The 22,254-nt window shown below is 41.3% G+C and overlaps 1 protein-coding gene across 5 annotated transcripts in view; it reads right to left on the minus strand.

Moving 5' to 3' along the window:
* The window catches only part of AMPH (amphiphysin), a 241,854-nt gene that overhangs the window by 30,403 nt on the left and 189,197 nt on the right, over positions 1-22,254 (minus strand). Inside the window, exons 12-17 of one of the 5 annotated variants that reach the window (XM_055147150.1) lie at positions 17,722-17,838; positions 13,733-13,756; positions 11,837-11,860; positions 11,063-11,572; positions 8,956-8,988; positions 3,822-3,872 (exon numbers count right to left, since the gene is read on the minus strand). In XM_055147150.1, coding sequence (XP_055003125.1) covers positions 3,822-3,872; positions 8,956-8,988; positions 11,063-11,572; positions 11,837-11,860; positions 13,733-13,756; positions 17,722-17,838 — 759 coding nt within the window. The remainder of the gene's footprint in view (positions 1-3,821; positions 3,873-8,955; positions 8,989-11,062; positions 11,573-11,836; positions 11,861-13,732; positions 13,757-17,721; positions 17,839-22,254) is intronic. The other 4 variants (XM_055147155.1, XM_055147151.1, XM_055147157.1 and 1 more) reach the window with 4 other exon arrangements.

The following is a 22,254-nucleotide window of genomic DNA, read 5'->3' on the forward strand; positions in this document are numbered from 1 at the left end:
TTCCCTCTGTGTGGACAGCGAGGCTTCCCTCCCACACTGCTCTCTCAGCATCCAAACCAGAGGCTCTGCTGATGAGGCTTCTGGCCTCTTCTTGCCAACACATTTTCAGTGTTAAAATCAGCAATATTGAATAATAGTAGGTCATTAAGGGTACCACAACTAATGCCTCTACCCTTGCTAATTTTGATGAACACACTCAAATATATTTATTCGGCGTGCTTACTTCAGTAATTGGAAAGCCATTACAGGGAACATTAAACCATTTTCTTTATCAAGAAAATTGTAAGAAAGTTTAAGGTTTTTCCCAAGATAAACCCCCAACGAATACTTTGTAGAAATCACCACCTTTAGTCAAACTCACAGTAAGCTACTAAAAGCCAACCCAAGTTTTGTTCATCTTTCTAAATTAGCATATATTCATACAAAGCTATGATGAGATTGGAGACAATGAATAATGAATATACAATAATGGATACATATAATACATTTAACAATGGGAACAGTTATTTGTGCCTTCCCCGGAACCCTCCATTGTCATGCTTGTTATTATAACATCCTCTCTTCCTCAAAGGACATAATAAAATTAAGGAACATTCTGGTAGACAAATTTGCAAAGATCCAATTTCTCAATGGAATTTCATAACTTGTAAGAAGAGATCTGACACTGTTTTTTGATAAAGAATAAGGGAGAATTCATTCTAATATACTCCCCAGAGTCCTTTAGGGAAAAGACCTCACTTTGATTGTTCAAGAATTCCCTCTGTGATGGGGCAAGTGTTCCTGGCAGCAAACAGACCCTGTCAGCTCTCAGGGGATGCTATTTGAGGGAACATGCTCTTAGCAAATGAACTGCACAGCAAAGGAGATGAAGGATGATTTGACCAAGCACCCAGCACTCCCCAGCAGATGGCTGAATGCTTGCAGCAGAGGCAGTATGAAGCTAGTGGAAGGAACAAAGAGAAGTTTCAAACTGTGAGTTTCATAAATTTATAATTGTCCATAAAATTGAGATAAAATGAAAAATGGTATTTGCATCAGAATCTGGGTGTCCTTGCAGTCCAAAGAAAATCTGAAGTTTTACAAAGCCAAGAATAAGTAAGGTGATTTTATAAATGTCTAATTTTACTTTCTGAAACTGCACAATATAATACAAGTATGCCATCAGAGGTGCTAGGACTGGACGTTTACAGTCACTAGATCGTGTAATATTGCATTGCAGTGTGTCTATTTCAGTTCCAGAGCAAAAAGTATAACTCACTGAAGAGTAAGGATAAAATATATCATAACTGCATCTAAAATCTGTCGCTCAAATTTGGAAAGAGAACTCACTTTCCATTTCTTCTAAGAAAATTTAAAATTACATATATTTTGCTAAGACTGAAAGAAAAACTAAGGTAAATCTTGCATCAAGAAATAAAATACTCCTATTGAAATTATGCTGTACTTCAACCATTTTCCCCCTACGGAACGTGCCTCTCAACAAACAGCAAATGGGGTGACATCATGCCATCCCATCAGAGCACACAGGAGAGGCAGGTAGGCCTGGCTATTGCTTTCTTGAGTACAGACTGTTATACCTTTCAAGGGTGATTCTCTAAGATGCAGCAAGGATTCCACTGTCCTGAGAGCTCAGAAATAAAATTCCTCTTTTCAAACAAAATCAGGTTAGCCTTGATGTGCACCTGAGTGTATCTGCGATAATAAAGGTAGGCTGGTGTAGAGGCAAAGCAGATGGGCCAGGAGAGTGAGCCTAAGCGTCTGTTACATTCTGATAAGGCGATTTTCTTATGGCCCTACTTGTAGTCGTGCATCAATAAGGACCTCATAGGCTACAGGGGCGACCCTGAACCCTCATCAAGATTTGCAGATTTGAAAAGATTTAAACTTGTACCCAAGGGGACGTGGTGCCATAAGAAACAGGTTGGGGAGATGTGGTGCTGACTCCCAAATGCAACCTCTGCCTTGCTCAGAACAGTTAGCGTACCAAATGTTTGGAAATGGTCCCACTCCTGCAAAGAGCTTGTGTGACCTTCACTCACTGTGATTTATTTCTCACGAGGCAAGCCCAACGCAAAAGCAAATGCAATGTGGGGAATGACAAAGCCAGCTCACCAATCGAACGGGGAGACGCCCTGAAGAGAAGGGAGGGCAGGGGCTAGAGAGACAGTACAGCAGGAAGGGCACCCGCCCTGCATGCCGCAGACCTCAGCACGTCACGCACTGCGTATGATCCCCCAAGCCTGCCAGAGTGAACCTGAACACAGAGCGGGGAGTGAGCCCTGAGCATGGCGAGGGGAGAGAGAGGGAGGGGAAAGGGAGAGAGGAAAAGAGAGAGAGAGAAAGACAGACAGAGAGAAGCAGAGGGCAAACTATGGGAACTCCTCAAATCAGCTATGGCAGACAAGGTGATCTTTAGAGAAATTTAAACACTGCAGAATTCTTTACCTCGATCTTTTCTATTGCTGTAATAGAAGTGATTACATCCCACTTTGCTTCCACTTACTCCAATTTTTCTCCATTTATGGTACCCCATTCACAACTGGCAATTAAAAAATGTTATCCTCAAGGATCAACAAAGCCCTTACTCCGTGAGCCAGGTTGATACTCACAGGGGATCATAAAACACGAGAGTCTCTGCTCCAATATTTATGCATATGAGAAGCATTTCAAGCACTCTCAGCCTCATTGGAAGGCTACAGAAATGCCACCTTTTACCTGCCTACTCAAATGGCAAAAATATAGGGTAACCTATCTACATGGTATCAGAGATACTGACCTGACCTTGAAAATGTCAAATTAACCTTCAAGATAAATTTCCCAGAACAGAATTTCTTCATTAACAGTGAAATCGCCTACAAAGAAAACCTCATGTGCTTAAACACCTAGATTTGCAGTGTGAAAGCTAGGAGCCAGGACAATTCCATCTGCCCCTACAAACTGCTCTCACCCGTGGGCCTCAGGGCTGCCTCCCGGCTCTCGTGCTGGAGATGCTTGCGGTGCTCTGACTCCACCTTCCCAGCAAACTGCTGCTCAGAAGGTTCCCGAAACTCAGCACCATGGGGAAGCATCTCCTGAGCATCAGGGGTAACCCTGCCTGCTTCCTGTTCCCTCGCAGCTAAGTAAGAATTACATGCTACTGTGCATCAGTTCTTCTAGCTCACAATGCAGAGGAGAAAGAGAGAGCTTATGGTTAAAGGAAAGTCAAGGATCTATACTGAAGCATGGGGCAGGGGGAGTAGGGGGCGGCGCCATGGTGCTCAGGGCCCACTCCTGGCTCTGCGCCAGGATGACTCCTAGTCAGTTCGGGATCAAACCCAGGCTGGCTGCATGCAGGGCAAGTACCCTACCTGCTGTACTATTGCTCTGGCCCCTGAAGCTTGGATTCTTAAAGCAACTCCATCTTTAATCCTGCGGCTGATCGTCACACAGAAACATTGATGGGTTTACTGTGGTCCAGCGAGGCCTCTGTTCCCACTGGGATCCCTATGCCTTCTGCACAGTGACCAGATGGATACAGACCAAGGCCCAGGAAGAGAGCACGGGTCAAGGTGGCTGACTCTAGTTCCAGCACCATGTGCTCTCCAAAAGTCTCCTGAACCAGGAGGGGGCTGGGAGGCTCTGACTGCAGTTCGAGTGTGACTCACACAAAATTTAAAAATATACAAATTACACTGAGATTTGGTCACAATTCTCCTTTCTATATACTCTTGAAAAAGAAATGATGTAGAAACTAAATTTCAGATATTCAGAGAGCCTGGAATGAGCAACAGAATAGGTGGCAATGAATAACTTTTCCAAATCACAAGCCCAAATCAATTTACCAAGCTGCTGATCTGGTCTGTCTGCATCGTGAATAATGAAGTGTCCTGGGGCTGAAAATTGGGAAGGAAATAGAAGATTACACATTTTAAAGGTTTCAGTTCATTTGCTATTTAAAAAAATCCCAGAAAACAACAAATATAATTTGGGACCCATCAGTTTTGTCTGAAAATACATAAAAAATTTTTAGAATTTTCTTTAAAGTCAAGAAAACTTAAAAGTAATGGTGGAGGAGGGCTGCAGTGTGGGTCATACCTGGCTGTACTCAGGGCTTCCTCTTTGCGCTGTGCTTAGGGATCACTCCTGGGGCTCAGGGGTTGTGCTGTGCTGTGTGGAATCAAACCCTGGTTGGCTAAATGCAAGGTAGGAATCTTATCTGCTGCGTCCTCTCTGGCTTCAAGAGTAATTTTTTATAGTAGCTTTTAACAATAATCTGGGAACACTAGTGGAAGGAAGTTGACACTGATGGAGGGGCTGGTGCGGAATTATTGTAGGCCTAGAATGCAGCTATCAGTAACTTTGGAAATCATGACTCTTTAATAAAAAAAAGAAAAGAAAAATGTAAATCTGAGTCAGTGGACTATGATGGTGATAAATATCAGGAAATAAAGGTCAGTGTCTTCAGGGACATGTTGGGTGAGCAACTTCTGACACAGTGAATCAGAATTAAGTGATTCTATGCTACAAATTTAAAATTTCAAGTATTATAAATCTGATCTTACTGTATCACCCAAGGATCATCGCTACGGGGAGAATTATGAGTCATAGCTTCAAACTTTTATATAAAATGTTCAGTGATCTTTAAAAAATAATCAAGCTAGAAAAAAAATTGGAGGGAATAGTGATCTTTCGGAGAATATGTGTTTCATTATGCTGGGAGCTAGAATTGGAACTTATTAGTCAAGACCAGAGCAGTCTTTACTGAGTGATCTAATAAGCTCAAGAAAATTACTTGACTACAGAGCTTGACATCAGGGAATCCCAACAGAAAAAATGAGTTAGTGATGTCTGGTTAAAGATAAGGGATTTAACACTGGCAATTATTACTTTCAGAATCCAAACCTGCAAACAATAGAGAGATTTTGTTTTATTTCCCTGTCTTCACGTCCAGTACTGCTGAGGCTGTTCCATGGTGCTCAGGGGCCATGTGGTGACAGAGAATCAAATCTGGGTCCTCTGCACACAATGTATGCACTCATACCAGTTGGAGATCGTAGATAATTTTATAAAGTGAGTTTTAAAAAGTCAAAATCTCATAATAACATGAATCATCCAACTAATAAAAGCAATGAAATTTTGGAATTGAGAAAGATAAATAAACATTAGTTTGGTGGGTCAAAAAAACATCTGTGCCTGTGGTGATATAAAAAATACCAAAAAGCAATTCAATTCTATACTCAGTAGTCCCAATGTGTTCAGAAATATGGGGTCATAGAAAGTAGAAGTTATGGTGCCAATAAAGAGAAGGGAACTGGGGTCTGGAGGGATAACATGACAGGGAAGGCTACTGCCTTGCATGTGGTAACTTGGGTTCCATCTCCAGCACCATGAGTAGTCCTCTAAGCCCTACCAGGAATGGTCCCTCAGCACAGACAGATGTGGAGAAAGAAATAAAAGAGAGAAAGAACAAGAAACCAGTTATTCATGCTATTTTTATCTCTCTGAAAAGCAAGCGATATCACACCTCACCCCAGGATAGGGCTTGAGATTATTTCCACAAAGGGTAAACAGCACGCCTCCAGACAGGAGTTAAGGTGGAAGGCAGAGGCATGTTAGGAAAATAGCAGAATTAGGTTACAATTTTCATAAAAATGACTGGGAACATGAACCTCTCTCCTTCAACTCTCAGATCCACAAATTCTTCCCTGTTCAGAGAGGCAGTCTTTTATCACCCGGCCCCACCCAGACAAGAGATGGTAAATCTGACTTCAAGAAAATGAGATGCTGAGGTATCTGATGTCAGCAGCTCCTTAACAGGAAGGATGAACTGGTAAATCCCAGAACAATGCCTACAGCCAATAAGCTTTACTTATTTGAGCAACTTGTCACTGATTTCTTCCATGTCTTACTTTCATATATGAATGTAAGCTTCATGTGCTCACCACGCTTACCAGCTTATCATATATTTGAGAAAACTCTCAAGAAAGAAGAGACCAAAGAGTTAAAAAGCAAGTGGAAAAGCAAAGATCTAAGAAGAGGAAACCCCTCAAAATTATTATTATTGATATCACTACAGATATAATGGATGATGTAGTCATGACACAACGGGAGACTGTTATTGAAAAAGCAGTATTCACACACAAAGATACAGGAAATTAGAAAATAATGCGAACAGTCACTTTGAGGAGTTGGATGAGTAAGAGACAAAATGACAAACTGAGTTGAACAATGCCTTCAAAACTCAAAGGAAAAAGTTATAATTTTAAATGTGACATACAAACCAACAGTCCATTATGTGTAAAGAAACAGAGACAACTTCAGGTGTGTAGACGTCTTATGCCACTTTCCTCTAGAAACTTCGAATGATGTGCATTAATTTTGTATAGGTTGTATCTTAATAGAGGAATTAAGCCACAAACAAGCAAGTTTTGTGTGAAGAAACGAGGTGTACAGAAAAGAGAATGTAAGCAATCCCCGGGATCTATTTAAGAGGCCCTGACAGTGGTCCAGCAGGGACTCGCCCTGGAGCTGCCGGCTGACCTCACGAGACCACTTGGAAGTAGACAGAGGCCAGCTCTTCAAGGAGAGGAAACCAAGTATTTAACGTGTTCCCACAAAATGAGAGGACACTGGCTGGAGGTGATAATGTGTCTGGCTTAGCCCCTATGAAAACGGCATGAAGAATTTTATAAAACGAAAGAACAGAACTTCTATATGACTCTGATTCCACTTCTTGGCATCCATCCCCATACATAAAAAGAATAATTTGAAAATATGTATTCACACTGATTGCAGTGCTTGTACAAAGGCCAGGGCATGGAAACAAAACAAATATCCAGCAGGAGATGCATGGAAACAGAAGTTGTGGTATATATTCACAATGGAATACTATGCAGCTTTAAGGAAAACAAAACCACGCAGGGTGCTGCACAGTGGGTGGAATGGGAGGGCATCACACTAACGGACATAAACTGAGAGAGAAGGACAAATACTGCATAACCGCTCTCATCTGAGCAAAACACACAGACCAAACAAGGCAGTAGTGGACAATGACAAATCTTGGTCTTGGGTCACAGACTATGAAGCAGTGGAGGAGGGGACAAAGAGGCCGACAAGAGCTGACAGGACAGTGGTGGGGAGTCTCAGCTCTCTGGGAGTGACAGGTGCAGCAACCATGCATGTTACCAACAACATATACAACAATCTGTATATACACACTCTGTAGTATGGAGCTGAACTGGTAAGTACATGAAAAACCACGTAAAACCACCACCTGGCAAATAAGACCCACATTTACATATAGTTATTTTATTGCAGTCTGGCTGGCTGGCTGGCTGGCTGAGAGGAATCCTGCTGGCAGCAGGGCAGGAGAGAGGCTGGAGTGCTGTAAGTCTTCATTTTCCAGAGATCAATTAACCAATAATATTTCAGAAATCATGATAAGAAAGTTATGCACACAGATAAGGTGATACTATAGACTTTGCTAAAGAGGTAAAGGTATTTACCTCTAAAAAACAAAATTGGCTGTTTGAAGTTTTAAAATTAAAAATAGCTGGAGAGACAGCCTTGCATGTGGCTGACGCAGGTCAATCTCTGGCACCACATAAGGTCCCCTGATTGATTCCAGGACTGGCCCCTGAGCACAGAGCCAGGAGTAATCCCTGAGCTCCCCTGCATATGCACCAAAATCCAAAATATAAAAAAAAGTTATAAATCATGGTCACAAAAGAAAAAAAATCACTTGACCTGGCATTGCCAAAAAAAGTGTAAGACATTATAGAAATTTTCATAAATTCAAAAGTCTGCAAACAGAAAAGGTGTCCTGCTTTTCCTTCCTGTCTGCAGATATTTCCCTTTTTTTTTTTTTTTTGCAGCATCAGGGAGCAAACCCAGTCCCTCACGTACACAAAGAGTGAGTGGCCCACGGGGTGTTTTGCTTTTTATAGGTAATATGGGGAAAAGTTGTCAAAGTTTTATGCAGAGCAATTCTAAATGCTAAAATTAAGACATTGTCCATGTTCAGAAACAAAGCATTTATCAAGACAAGCCTGTTTGAGGTATTCCTGAATCCCAGTCTAATAGTCCGAGGCCTGTCTAATGTGTTCATCTGTTGGAACATAGCAGTAAACAGGGCACCACCCTAGACGCCCCACATGCTCTCAAGGAAACAACTGCATTATCTGCACTACTGAACATTTTCCCTACAACTTCTGATGCTGTAATTACTTTCTGAAAAGGAGATGTTCTATGTAATAGGGCACCAATGAATCTATAAAAGTTTTATAGATTACTCTTAAAAATCTTGTAGACTTTTTTTGGACCAGAGAGATAGTACAGCAGGCAGGGCACTTGCCTTGTATGTAGCTGACCTGCTTTAGATCCCAGCATCCCATATGGTCCTCAGAACACCACAAGGAGTAATTCCTGAATGCAGAACTAGGAGTAATCATGTTTTGAGGTATGATTACTCAAAACAAAACAAAACAAACCCAAAAACCCTCCAAAGTAAAACAAAACAAAAAATCCAAAAAACAAAACAAAAAACATCCAAATAAAATCTTGTAGATTTTCTACAGACCCATATCATTAGTTTCAAACAATCCTGTGTCCTCTTTCCTAATAGTTAAATCTAGTGTAGTTCTCAGGTCAAGCCAAGGTATATTTTCTAGCAGAGAAATCAGCAGAATTCCATAGTTTAGCTAATAACATTAATAAGACTTTACTACAGTCACGGGATACTGGGTAAGTATTAGGGCTGGGGTTCTGCATGCGTATTTCATTTCATCTTCACAACAACCCTAAAATGTCCATATGGCTACTATTTCCATTATTGGATTTCTAAGATGTGGCATAAAATTTTGCTCTGACAAGTTTGATCACTGTGCTATATTAGATAAATATATAAATATAGATACACATATTAAATTTTTTTTATCCTCCTCAACAGATAGATTTTGCAATCAAATCCATGCTCACCTGGGTAAATCCATTAAATGAACCACCAGAAGCCTAAATAAATGAAAATCAGGGAATGTTATTTTTTCTATCTCTCTGTAGGATCAATACATATTCATCAGACAAGTGGAAAGTAAAGACCACTACAAATTTTAAAATAATATAAAAGGTCATAACATAGAAGTACTTAGGAAATACAAAAAGCCATAGTGTATTATTTTAAATAGGTTGACAAAAGAAGCAATTATGTTTACAATTACTGCTGGTGTGGCTCAGTGCTAGCCAAAACTCACATTATTAGTAATAAGAAAATGATTCCTGATAGGAAGCATGAGGGTTCAAGAAGTTACCTTGCCAGGCTACTAAGATATTGTTAAAGTATGAATAACTTTGTAATAAAGGTGCCTCAATAAAAATTATTTAAAGAAATATTTTGTTAAAGTAGTATTTGTACCATTTCTCTAATCATATTGAAAAATATTGATAATATGGCATCTACTGGAGAGCATAAAAACCATTTGATGTTTTTTATTGGACTGGAATAGATTAGGAACAATAAATCAATGTGTTCTACCTAGTTTTAGTGCAATAATAAAAATAAAAGTAGGAAGAGTAAGTACAGTAATGAGAACACAAATTGATTCCCAGCATAATCTTTCTGTTGTGGACATGTTTGTGCTTTTGTCAAGCTATTTGCATTTGATGTGCACAGATTTGAAAAGGAACATGGAATCTGCCAAGGAGATGAGGCAGGCTTTGAGAAGAAAGAGCTGGACAACTCAGTGGAAGGAGACATGAGGAGAGACAGAACCTACAGAAGTCTTGGCTAGTCTACACTACAGACTGGGGTAAGTACCTCTTCTTTATCAGCCTCTAGTTCTTGGTACAACAATCCATATCTCTGGTTAGCAATTTCATCTTCAGATAAGTCTGAGTTGCTGACTTCATTGTCTTGGGGACTACTGGAGCTCTCAGTGCTAGCATCCTGGGAAGTTCCCAGGGCCAGCGACCGAGTGATTGCCTGGCTCTCTTCCCAGCCACCAGCAGTTGCTTGTTCCCCATGTAAATTTACTAGTAAGTCAACCTTAAACCCTTTCTTAGTTTCAACTATACTTAAATGATCCAAGCAATTATTTAGGGCTTTCATATGCCCAAGAGACCAATGGTTATCAGAATCAAGCCAACTGGCAAATCTACTTGGTTGGCCATCTGGTATACCAGAAAATTTTGACAACTGAGTATTATTCATTTCTGAACCCAAGCTTGGCTGCCAAATTTGACCTGTATCTGTTCCCCAAGATTCTGTTTTTGTAACTCTTGGCAAATCAGTGGTATGACTAGAGATTCCAGTCACTGCAATTTCAGACTCCTCAATTAATGAATGGCCTGCCTTATGTGAACACCAATCTTCATTGTTTGTATTAGTTCCCGGGGAATAATTAAGGCCTGTCTTAGACTGAGCTATCACATCATGTTTTATTGACAAAACAAGAGATTGATTTTTATCCCAGTCACCTCTACAATCATGTAACATAATCTCACACTGAGTTTCATCAGCATCTACACTACCTAGTTCTGAGTGATAGATTATATTCCGATTAGGAACATCTATCAATTGCTGTATGTCTTTTCTTTTTAAATCCCATACCTCCAGACTAGCATCTTCAAGATTGGATGCAGAGTCAAAATAGAGAGGCAGATTCAAATTGTCTGTGTGATTGGCAGATTCAGCTCCAGAACTTTCTACAACATCACAATTATTTATTACAACTTGAATCCCATCTTCACGCCCCCCATTTCTGATATTAAATTTATCTGTCAAAACTACTCTTTGCTCTTTTTTTTCTAATACATCAGTTTTCTCAAAATATTTTTCATTGGTACTTATGCTCTCTTTACATCTATCTCTATCAGTTTTCTCAAAATATTTTTCATTGGTACTTGTGTTTTCTTTACATCTATCTGTCAGAATTTCTCTAGCTTCCTTTTCATTGATTTTTAAGGCATCACAGTCTTGATTTCCTATTTTTGTATGATCTAATGCCTGGTTTCCTGAACTTGCACATACTTTCTCTTCAAATTCCTCTATACCTTTTAATGTCCTGCTACTAATAGCTCCAGTGTCTACCTTTTCACATGCCTTCACACTCATGAACACAGAATCTTCTATCCTTTGCTGTTCTTCTTCTTCTTCTGGCTTTCTGACATCTTGACTTTCTCTGACCAAGCCACCAGTTTCCGTGGCAGGCATCTCGGAGCCAGGGAAATTGTAAGTCTGATCCTTCTCCACACAAGCAGCAGTGGCAACTCCAATCTCAGGAATAGGCTCCAGGAACAGCTCTTCGTTTCCACAGGGCGGGGCTGACCCCAGGACAGGCTTACCTAGGGTGTGCCAGTTCACAGAAGGAAGCATTTGGGCATAAACTTCAGTGTCATTTTCTGGTTCAGAGAGACATACAGAGTCTTCCTGGGATCCACCAAGGGTAATTTCCTGGCTGACACTGCCTGTACTAGCATCAGGACCCTGAATAAATGCACCTAGATCAATCTGAGAGCTTTGAATTTCTTCGGCCAACCCACTGTCAGGAGTTTCCTCCATGATCAGGTTACAGAGGGAAAGACTTTTTGAAGCATCAGTCTTTAGAATATGCAGAAGAGCAAAGGAAAAAAAAATAACATAAGATGAAACAGATCATGGTAAGATTTGATGAAAAACACAAAGCTATTTGGTAGTGCAGCGCCAGTTACATAAAACTAGGAGTTTTTAAATTGAACAGCCTGAAGTAAAATTTTTGACTAGCAATGCCATGAGATATCAAAGCTCATTTTAGATAAAATGTCATATATATAATGCATATTAATTATTTAAACCAGAAATTTCTGGTTTAAATATAGTACTTACTGGCTGTACCAAATCAGTGCTTGTCTGCATGGACAAAAACAGAAAAACAACACACACACATAGTAAGAAAGTTCAAGTAATAATGATGTAACAGAAGAAAACTGATCAGCATGTTAAAATCCTCTGCTGTCCAAAGTCAACATTCTGCTGAAGGCTGTGACTTTTACTAGGTTGATATTAGATTTTACAACTTGCATTCATGATGAGTCAGTTTTGTTCCAGTATTGTTTGAGACTACAGAGTTTCAATACAAAGAAACCTGCCCTTTTCTAGTATCAACCACAATGGCTTGTGATTATCATATGGCTTATGTTTTACAGGCTTTGAAATCCAAAGTTTCATTAAATAAGCAAATCTGAATAGATCAGAATAAGATTGAACACCCGCATCCCCACAATTATATGATATCTTCCACAATTATATGATAACTTCCTGCACTTGATTATGCCTTGGAGGTATTTTTGGTGAAGGATGACTTGATATAACAAATCTAATTGCCTGGAGGATATTTCTCAGATTTTTTGCTTTTCCTGGAAAGCACACAAAGAAAACAGCCAGGGGTGCTGAGAGAATCAATAAATTTGAGCAATTATGTTCAAGATTTTAAGTATTATCATTATTACCATTCTTAGTAGTAATGTCCTCTAAAGTAGTCAACATTTGAAACAAAATAGCTTCACTATTCTCTTGAGAATATACCATGATACTCTAAGGATCTTAAGTAGGATCCCTGTGGAAAAGAAGGGAAAGTTATCTTTCAATTTTTATTTGCTTTTTTGTTTTATTTTAGGGCCACACCTGGTGATGCCCAGGTATCATTCCTTGTTGGGCTCAGGGGACCATATGGGGTCCTAGGGATTGAACCCCCCAAATGGCAATAAGGGAAGCAAGTGCCCGACCCGCTGAGTGCTGGGAGGCAAGGGGCCGGGATCTTGTTGGCTTCCATTTTACTGCTTTAGGATTGCTTCAGAAGGACAGGTAAATGAAAATACTTAGAACTAACAAACTTTCCTGTTTCTGGCTCACCTAAGTTAAAAACAAAACCATGAACTTCATGTTGGGTTAGACAATTGGAGCTGAGTAGACAAAGGCTGCACCCTCTGATGGGGAGCTCCAAATGGGTGTGTTCCATCTCAGAGCAGATGCCACTGCCACAAAGCTCTGTGTCTGTTTCTCAGGATAGCTGTAGCGACACTCATCCCTGCACATCAGGTGAACTCAATCCATATTATCAACCATAATTTACTGATACATAACTACCATTTTATATACCATACATAACTACCAATATATACCATTTTATACACACAAGGCCTTGGGATATATTGCACTCTTTCCTCACATAACCCTCTGAGACAGCTGTTATTTCATAGATGAGAAAAACTGAGGCTTAAAAAGTCTGGGAAGTGGTTCCAAGTCATATTTGTTATAAATAGGAGAAGACAGACTAAAACAAGGTCATTTGGTTTTAAGGCTCAAATCCTGACTGAGGAAATTTTATTGACTATGAATAATGAAAAAAGTTTCCTGTGCAGAGTCACCTAGACTTGGTATTGCTCCAAACACACTTCCATATTCCGTTTATGAGCAACGGTAAATGTGCATCTGCTTCACTCAAGCATCTACCTCCAGCCATGGTGACCACAGGAAGAAACAAAACAGGTCACAATTCAAATTTCTGCCATCCAAGAGCTCAACACACAGACACTCCTTTCCTTGCCACTGCTTCTAGGTACTGGACTGTTAGGGAGGGGCTGACAACCAGTTAAGGGAAACCCACTACCAGAATGTATGGACATTTGCATACATTTGTTATATTGCACATGGAATATAAAGAAGGTTTCTAGTCATTTTCAGAATCCAGATATGGCAAAATGCAGAGATCTCAGCTCTTACCGTCCATAGGTCCCAGGGCAGCGTCTGAAAGCAAAGAGAGGAAAGCACATCAGTATGCAAAGCCCACACACATCCAGCCACTGAGGTGGTGCAAGTTCTTGAAAGAAGATCATAAATATTTTTGAATCACTGAATTCCGCACAGTTTCTTTGGTGGTAAGAATGTCTCACATCTATGAGGTTCAATGACAGTCACTATCTACTGATGGCAATTCAGCACTTCAAGTGTGCTAGTAATAATTTTCTTTTTACCTAATTTTATTTGGTGAAAGTAAACAGCCACACTGATTCCCTGATGACTTATTTCATAGAGGTTATCATGTATTTTAAAACACAGTTGTAGTCAACCTGTCTTTTGCTATGAGTAAAGGAATGGGTTTAGTTTCATAAGCACACATGCATACTTAAAATACAGTATACTGAGAGAAGATCACGATGACTGCTTATGCTATTTCTTTCCTTCTTCCCATCAAAACCAGATGATGCAATGATGACCAAGCAGCATTTCCAATGTGTTGAATCAGAGGATAACAAAGTTCAATTAACTGGCGATTAAACAAACCTGTAGGATGCCCTTAAGATATTCAGATGAATCACACCAGTAGTAATACTGGTAATTTAATTATAAAGCTTTTTGATCTTAGAGAGTGAACTGAGAAGATTCAAATAATTTCCACTATGTATACTGAAAGTGAGAAACATCTGCCTTCCTGATTTCCTGCGTGACTTGGAATTATTGCTTAAGTCACACCCTTTCTTGCATACATCTGTGTTCATGTCTAGAATGGATCCATTTGTGTGGAATCATTTTGGATCGCTACATGCAAATAGCAAATGAGAGCCTGAACTGCAATTTTATGAGTTTTTGCAGATGGTATGAGATGCCTTGTTTGGATTCTGTACTGTAAACTGTGGGTGTTGCAGCTGGGCAGACAGTGCAAGGCTTAAGATGCCTGTTTGCACATGGCCAACCCCAGTTCTAATCCCGGTACTGCATATGGTCCCCTGAGCACCACCAGGAGTGATTCCTGAGCAGTCAGGAGTAGACCCTGAGCACTGCTGGGTGTGACCAGAAACCAAGCTAAACCAAAAGAAAACAACAGATCAAAACAAACAAACGGACAGACCGAAACATGGGCTTGTGGTTTAGACAGAATGATTCATTTGGCATGTGGCAGACTTGCTTCTGGGGTGCACTGACCCAGGGTCTTACATCTTTGCTGTCTCGTGACCCCTTAACTGGCACTTTCTTGGGGAATGACAGAGAAAGGAGAGGAGAACACTGAGAGCAGAGCTGCACTGAAAACCGCTGTTTTCTGGATCTGGAATCCTTCCACATTTAATAAGCAAGTGCTGCACATACCGATTTTTAATACTGGTTTGCTTCAACTCCCTTGAGAATCATGATGCCTAAAAGTTACTGTAGGTTTGGTTTGTTTTTCTTTCTTTTTTTTTTTCAGATACATATTCTTGCTTAATGCAGAACATGAAATGGGGGCTGGAGTAACAGTACAGTGGGTAGGGTGCTTGCCTTGCATGCGGCAGACCAAGGTTCGATCCCTGGCACCCCATATGAACCCCAAACACTGCCGGGAGTGATTCTTGAGCACTGAGTCAGGAGTAATCCATGCGCACCTCTGGGTGTGGCCTCCTAATACAAATAATAAATCAGATTACTGTCACTGTCACTGTCATCCCGTTGCTCATCGATTTGCTCAAGCGGACACCAGTAACGTCTCCATTATGAGACTTGTTGTTACTGTTTTTGGCATATCGAATATGCTATGGGTAGCTTCCCAGGCTCTGCCGTGTGGGCAGGATACTCTCGGTAGCTTGCCAGACTCTCTGAGAGGGATGGAAGACTCAAACCTAGGTCGGTCGCATGCAAGGCAAATGCACTAGCCTCTAGGCTATCGCTCCAGCCCAATAAATCAGATAAAACATCATATTTATCCATCCTCAGGATCACAAAAGGATGTTAGCTTGAGATCAGAGATCACAAGCTGAGCCATTCTGCCTATCAAGAACATCAATGTGAAACAGGATCAGGTGGCATGTAAGGGAGACCGCTGAAGAGGACGGGGTAAGCCATCAGTACTGAACACGGTGGGTCTCGGTTACAGACTTTCCCCGTGGCAGTCGAGATGTGGCTGGGGCTGGGGAGCAAATGCGCTGCATGGTGGCAGCCCTGCAGAAGTCTAGCCACTTTATTAGCTGCCCCCAACGGAAGAAGACGAGCATCAGTGATGCATTTCCTTCCAAACAAAGGTGTTTGAAGAAGAAACCAAGTCTATTCTTCAAAAATTCTGAATTTTCAGTCCTAAATCCACACAGAGTTCCATTATTTACCAATCAATTTATTCAAAAATTGTTATAAAAGAGGTTTCTTGACTCAAACTTGTAGATATAAATACTATGGAATCTTACCCAGTAATAGTGCAAAGTGTCCACTATGGAAGCGTCCTGTGCCGCTACAGTGACGCAGGGTAGAGTGTATCAGAAGGAACCTCACGGCTCCCGCTGACATCCAGACAGCGAGAAACCGCTGAGAGCAGAGTAATCTGAATTACAGATTCATCGCTCAGTCTCTGCTTTCCTTGGCCTCAAGGCAATCCCTCAAACTGGTTGATGATTATGAAGGCCTCTAAATCAGTTTCAAAGAATATTCCAGTAAGCATTAAAGTTTCATTTGAAGTGAATTTGAAAAACAAAGTTAAACAGATTTTTCTTTTGTTGTTTGGCTGTTGAAGTTCCGAGTCTCTGAGACTAATGCACACAGTCAATCTCCAGTGAGGGGACTTGGGAGAAGCAACTTCCTGAGACATTCACCCAAGACACCTGTTTTTGGGTGTTTTGTGTTTTTTTTTTTTTTTAAAACAATGCCAGTTTCTGGTCGATACAATTCCTGGATTTACTGACATCAAGAATTTTTTTAATTGAATTTATTTATAACAGGGAAGCCTTTAGAAATCCATACAGGACAAAGTATGATTTAAACAGGAGTTTTACTTAATTGAGAGTTATTTTGAGCTGTCTCTCCGAGTGGCTTCTATTAAACTTCAGATTAGGAAATCAGGATAGGTTTCAATTTCTACATTGAATTTCGTGATGAACCTTCATGCACTAAATTTGAACTATATTCTAGCATCTTTGGTCATGCCCAACTTGAAATGTGAAAACTTATCATGACACAAAACAGAAACAAGTTCTTTTCAGTCAAACCTCTGAATTAACTTCCTCCCATGACTTAGAAAATGGTCACCTGATTATATACCAGAGGAATCACCTGGTAAAGCGGCCGGAGATGGCACCAAAGGAGAGTGCCATCGCGATACTGAAATGGGGAAATGCTGAGTGTGAGGAACGGGTGAGTCGGGATAAGCCTAGACAGGCAAGGTCAACCCTATACCATCAATGTGAGCCATAACACAGATCAAATGGGGGATGCATCTGTAATGAGAAGGATGAGGCCAGAACATCAAGGGCAGAATACCAAAGGTCTAACACCACTGCTGTTTGGGGATAATGTCATGGTCTTCTTAAACAGGCCCTGATTTGCAAAATACGGGGAAACAGTAAAAGGGGTTTACTCGAAAGTAATCTGATTTACCTAAAGCTAAAAGAAGAGCTTCATTTCATGAAACAATAAAATATGTCACCCAAACCCAGACATTTTTAATACAAAAGTGGGCACTAAGAATAGTTATTCTGAAACAGATGATTCCCGCGCGAACAGGCATGTATGGTTATCCATGCTGTATTTCTAAAGAGGCTACACCGGAAAGTTTGGGGTAAATCACACCAATACAGCCTTTATCCTAACCTTTCTTCCCATTAGGTAATATTTTGACCAAAATGAAAAATAAGTAGTATTTTAAAGGGGGGGGGTCACAAAAATGTAGGTGTTACCTTATCAAGCTTATTAATTTTAATTACTCACTTATTAGTTAACGTTCATCATCCCCATACACCAAAATAGTCCCTTGGTACCTGAGACATAGGTGAGTGGGTCACTCCAGCAGAAGCTGCAGGTGTGACCTCTGGTTTGAAAGGATCAAAGTCCAGATCCAGCAAAGTTTCCTCTTTCTTTGCTTCAGGAACTTCATTCTATTAAAACAAAACAAAACGACACAGGTAATAATTTCAATCTCACAGGATTTTACGATGTGACCCATGTGCAATCCTTATGCTTCTGGAGTGCCCATGAGAATGTGGTACGAGGGGAATGGACGCGCTCTGGCCCTCTGCCCTTCATCCAGCGCCAAGTCCAGATGGTAAAGACTACATCTGAGAGATGGGTCTGACCTACACTCACTTATTTATTTATCTAGTCTTTAATAAAATAAAAGAATTTTATTCTTTTCCAGTCAAAAAATCTCAAAGCCAGAACTGCAGATGGCCAGACAGATAAAACTGGACGAGACACGAACTGAGTAGCTGATTACTACTCTAATATTTGATTCTTTTTCTAAAATTCTGAAAGGAAGGAACATTATCCTGTGGCCTACACCCGACCTACACCAAGCCTTAGATCTACTCTGTCTCTTGGTGTGGTTCTTGTCAGTGCTACTCTTTCTTGCTAATCCTGCTTTCCTTGCAGTGCATGTGAGGAGGGGAGGAGGAGAGAAGGAAGGAGAAAGATCAGTAGTCCCATCCCCTGTACCTGCTGCAAAAAGAGCTCCTGCCTTAAACAGTCTCATTCTTGGATTACAAAAAATGAAGCCAAATAGATATTACAATGTATACCTACTCCTATAATGACACCAAAATATTATAATACTAATATTAAGGTTTCTTTATTGTAGTACCACTATCTAGGTCAGTAATATGGACTTGAAGTTGGCCTGACCAAGACACAAGCTCTACAGTTAGGAGCAGAACTGAAACAAAGTCCCATAAAGGACTGTATTTCATCACCATGAAAACAACTGTGGTCTGTTTTGACATAATTTGAGCTACATGTTTCATATTTGACATCTTTTCTACTTTGAGGCCACAACGATGTGTTTGTGACAGAGTATTTCATGAAAAGGATAGACATGTTTAGAGAAAAAACTTATTTGTATTTTTGTTTTGTTTTGTTTTTACTTTTTTGGGTCACACCCGAGGATACACAGGGGTCACTCCTGGCTGTGCACTCAGGAATCACCCCTGGTGGTGCTCAGGGGACCATATGGGATGCTGGGATTCGAACCCGGGTCGGCCGCATGCAAGGCAAACGCCCTACCCGCTGTGCTATCGCTCCAGCCCCTAGAGAAAAAACTTAAAGATCAGTATATTTATAATACTGATCATAGATCAAGCATTTTAAACTTACAGGCCTGGGGAGATGGCACTGTGGTTAAGACACCCAACTTGCATGTGCCAGATCACAGTTCAGTCCGTGGCAAAACATGGCCCCTGGAGTGTCACCAGAAGCCCCCTGGTCCCTAGCAGCAGGTGTAGCTCCTGAGTGCCACCTGCAGGGCCAGAACAGCACTGCACCCTCGGGCCTTGGCATTTTTTTTCTTTCTTTTTTTTCTTTTTTTATTTTACTGAATCACTGTGAGATAGTTACAAGCTTTCATGTTGGGTTACAATCATACAATCACACAATGATCAAACACCTATCCCTCCACCAGTGCACATCCCCCACCACCTATAATATCCCCGGTATAACCCCCCTTTCGCACCCTCCCTCTCCCTCCATGGCAGACAATAACTGAAGGGCTTGACTGGCTCAGAATAACCAGGAATGGCCCTGAAATTCCAGGAGCTCCACTAGAGAAACCTGCAAAAACAAACAGACTAAACAAACAAACAAACAGAAATATATAAAATGCTTTGGGACATAGCCCTGCAGAAGCCCCAGAGCCACACCAAGAGCTCGACTCTACCGCATCACTGGTAATCTCCGGAGAGACATGAACTGAGAATTCCAGAGGCCTTTCAACTCCCTGGCCCACACCACAGGTCCCAAAGTTTCTGGAGCAACACCTCCAAATTCATTACTGAGATTCCAGTAGGTGCACACCAAATTACATGGGAAAGTGGCATCAGAACCAGCTAAACTCAGAAACAAAGACAATAACAGTGAAGGCCCGACTAGCAACAGCTCAGTAAATCCTGAGACAAGGACTTAAGCCCAGGGTGAGATATATCAATGTTCACATATTTTCTTTAGCTGAAGTACTTTTGATTACTCCTTTAGTCATTTGGTTGCAACAAGCAATATGAAATGAATGCCTGTGTGCTGCTAAGGGGCAGGCTTGGGAGTGGTTAGGTAAATGGACAGCGGTGGAGGGAAGGACACTGCAGTGGGATTGATGTTCAAATACCAAAAGCCCGTAACAACTCTATTATAAACAACTTTGTAAATCACCGTGTTTGAATAAAGTTTGTTTGTGCATGTTTGTCAGCGTGTGGATCGTTACAATATGCCAGCCGACCAAGACCTTGCTTTCGGTAGACTGGAAACACCTGTAGAGGTGATTAGAGGCCTCCCCAAAAGCCTTCGTCCCTCTCAGAGAGCCCGGCAAGCTACCGAGAGTATCCCGCCCGCACGGCAGAGTCTGGCAAGCTACCCGTGGCGTATTTGATATGCCAAAAACAGTAACAGTAACAACAATAACATGCTCTTTGTGTTCCTGGAGCAAGAAAACACTGTTGGGTTGCACTGACACGCTACAGGGATGAATGAAGATGTTACTGGTACCCGCTTGAGCAACTGATGAACAACGGTATGATAGTAATAGTGATTTACAAAAAAAAGCTTGAGAATAAATAACATCTATATGTAAGCCCTGGCAAGCTATCGAGAGTTTCCTGCCTGCATGGGAGAGCCTGGCAAGCTTCTCATGCCATATTCATATGCCAAAACCAGTAACAATGATGGGTCTCATTCCCCTGACCCTGAAAGAGCCTCCAATGTGGCAACCTTGGAAAGGAAACTAAAGAGAGGCTTCTAAAATCTCAGGGCTAGGACAAATGGAGATGTTACTGAGACCACTCAAGAAATTCGACAATCAACGGGATGATGATGATGATGATGTAAGCATTAGTAAAATACATAACAGATAATTCTTATTTTCAGTATGTCATACTCACTGTAGAAGCAAAGCTACTTATTTAGCCATACTACTGGCTAAATAGTATGATTTCTCTATTTTGTAGCATGATTCTTCCTCACATATACTTAAAATTTTACCAAGTTAATGCTCTTCTGAGAACCCTCTTTATTTAATGGGGACAATCACAATTGTCCCTATTCAAAATCTTCATGAGTTGCTTTTCGCCAAGTTAGATGTTAGTACAAATTATACTTTAAAATTTTTGCAAATATTTATACGTTGTATATATTACTAATGCTCAGAAAAAAATTAGACACTATTCTAGCTGCTTATGCACATGAATATTAATTCATAATAATGCACTTCCCCAAGTTTAACAATAACAATACTACAAGGCCTGTGGAGAAACAGCTTCACTTTACTCCTCAATCTGCACTTTGCTGGCATCCCTCAGTCCCTGCAGAGCTTCAGGAAGCTCCAGACTCATTCATGTTGTCACAAACGGCAGGATTTCTTTATTTTTATTCAGTAAATAATATTTATTTGAAACTATCACTTTACAGACTGTACAGCCTTTGTACAGAACATCAAATACAGTACGTCCTCTATAAACCATACCATCGAAGCCACCTCGGCCACACAGAGAGCCCCAGCACACGTGCTCTGTCCCTGATCCATGAGTTCATCTGGGGATGGAATGAGGGTGGGGGATTGGGCCGTGCCCAGCAGTGCTCAGGGCTTATCCCTGGCTCTGCACTCAGGGTTCATACTGGCAGTGCTGGGAGGACCATATGTGATGCTGGGGATGGAACCAGGTCAGCCATGTGTAAGGCAAGTGCCTTCACCTCCCCCCCACCCCGTCCACTCATGAGCAGACTGTTTCTGTGGCCTGGCTACTGTGAATATGGCAGTGGGCATGGGGAGGCGGGTCTCTTTGGGACAGTGACGCCACACCTTTGGCTGTACATAGAAGAAATCGTGCTGCTGGGCGGGAGGGTAGGGGAGGGTCTGGGGAAGAGTCAGACTTCCGTAAGGGTTCCCATTTATGTTCCACCAACCGTGTCCCAGAGCCCTTCCCCACGCCCTCGCTAACTCCTACCTTCTGTTTTCTGGTAACAGTCATTCTAACAGTTTTCAGTATCTCTCTGGTTTTGATTTTCATCTCCACAGAGATGCCACTGGCCACCTCTCCCTGTGCCTGTCAACAGTCTGTGCATCTTAGGGAAAGTGTCTATTGAGACCCCTTCCTCTGCTGTTGACCCAGCGACTTTGCTCTGACTAGGGCTGCCGAGTGCCTCTGAGGGTCTGGCTACTGACCCTGGTCAGAGACATGGGCTGCAAATATCTGCTCCAGCTACCTCCGTCTTTCTTTCCCTCGTGGGCTTTCCCTCTGGCCACTGCTCTCGATGTGGAGTGTAATAAGCCAGACACAGAGAGACAAAGCTCTGGGGAGGGACAAGAAGGAGAAACGTGA

The sequence above is a fragment of the Sorex araneus genome, chromosome 1 (genome assembly GCF_027595985.1).
Source record: "Sorex araneus isolate mSorAra2 chromosome 1, mSorAra2.pri, whole genome shotgun sequence".
NCBI classification, from domain to species: domain Eukaryota; kingdom Metazoa; phylum Chordata; class Mammalia; order Eulipotyphla; family Soricidae; genus Sorex; species Sorex araneus.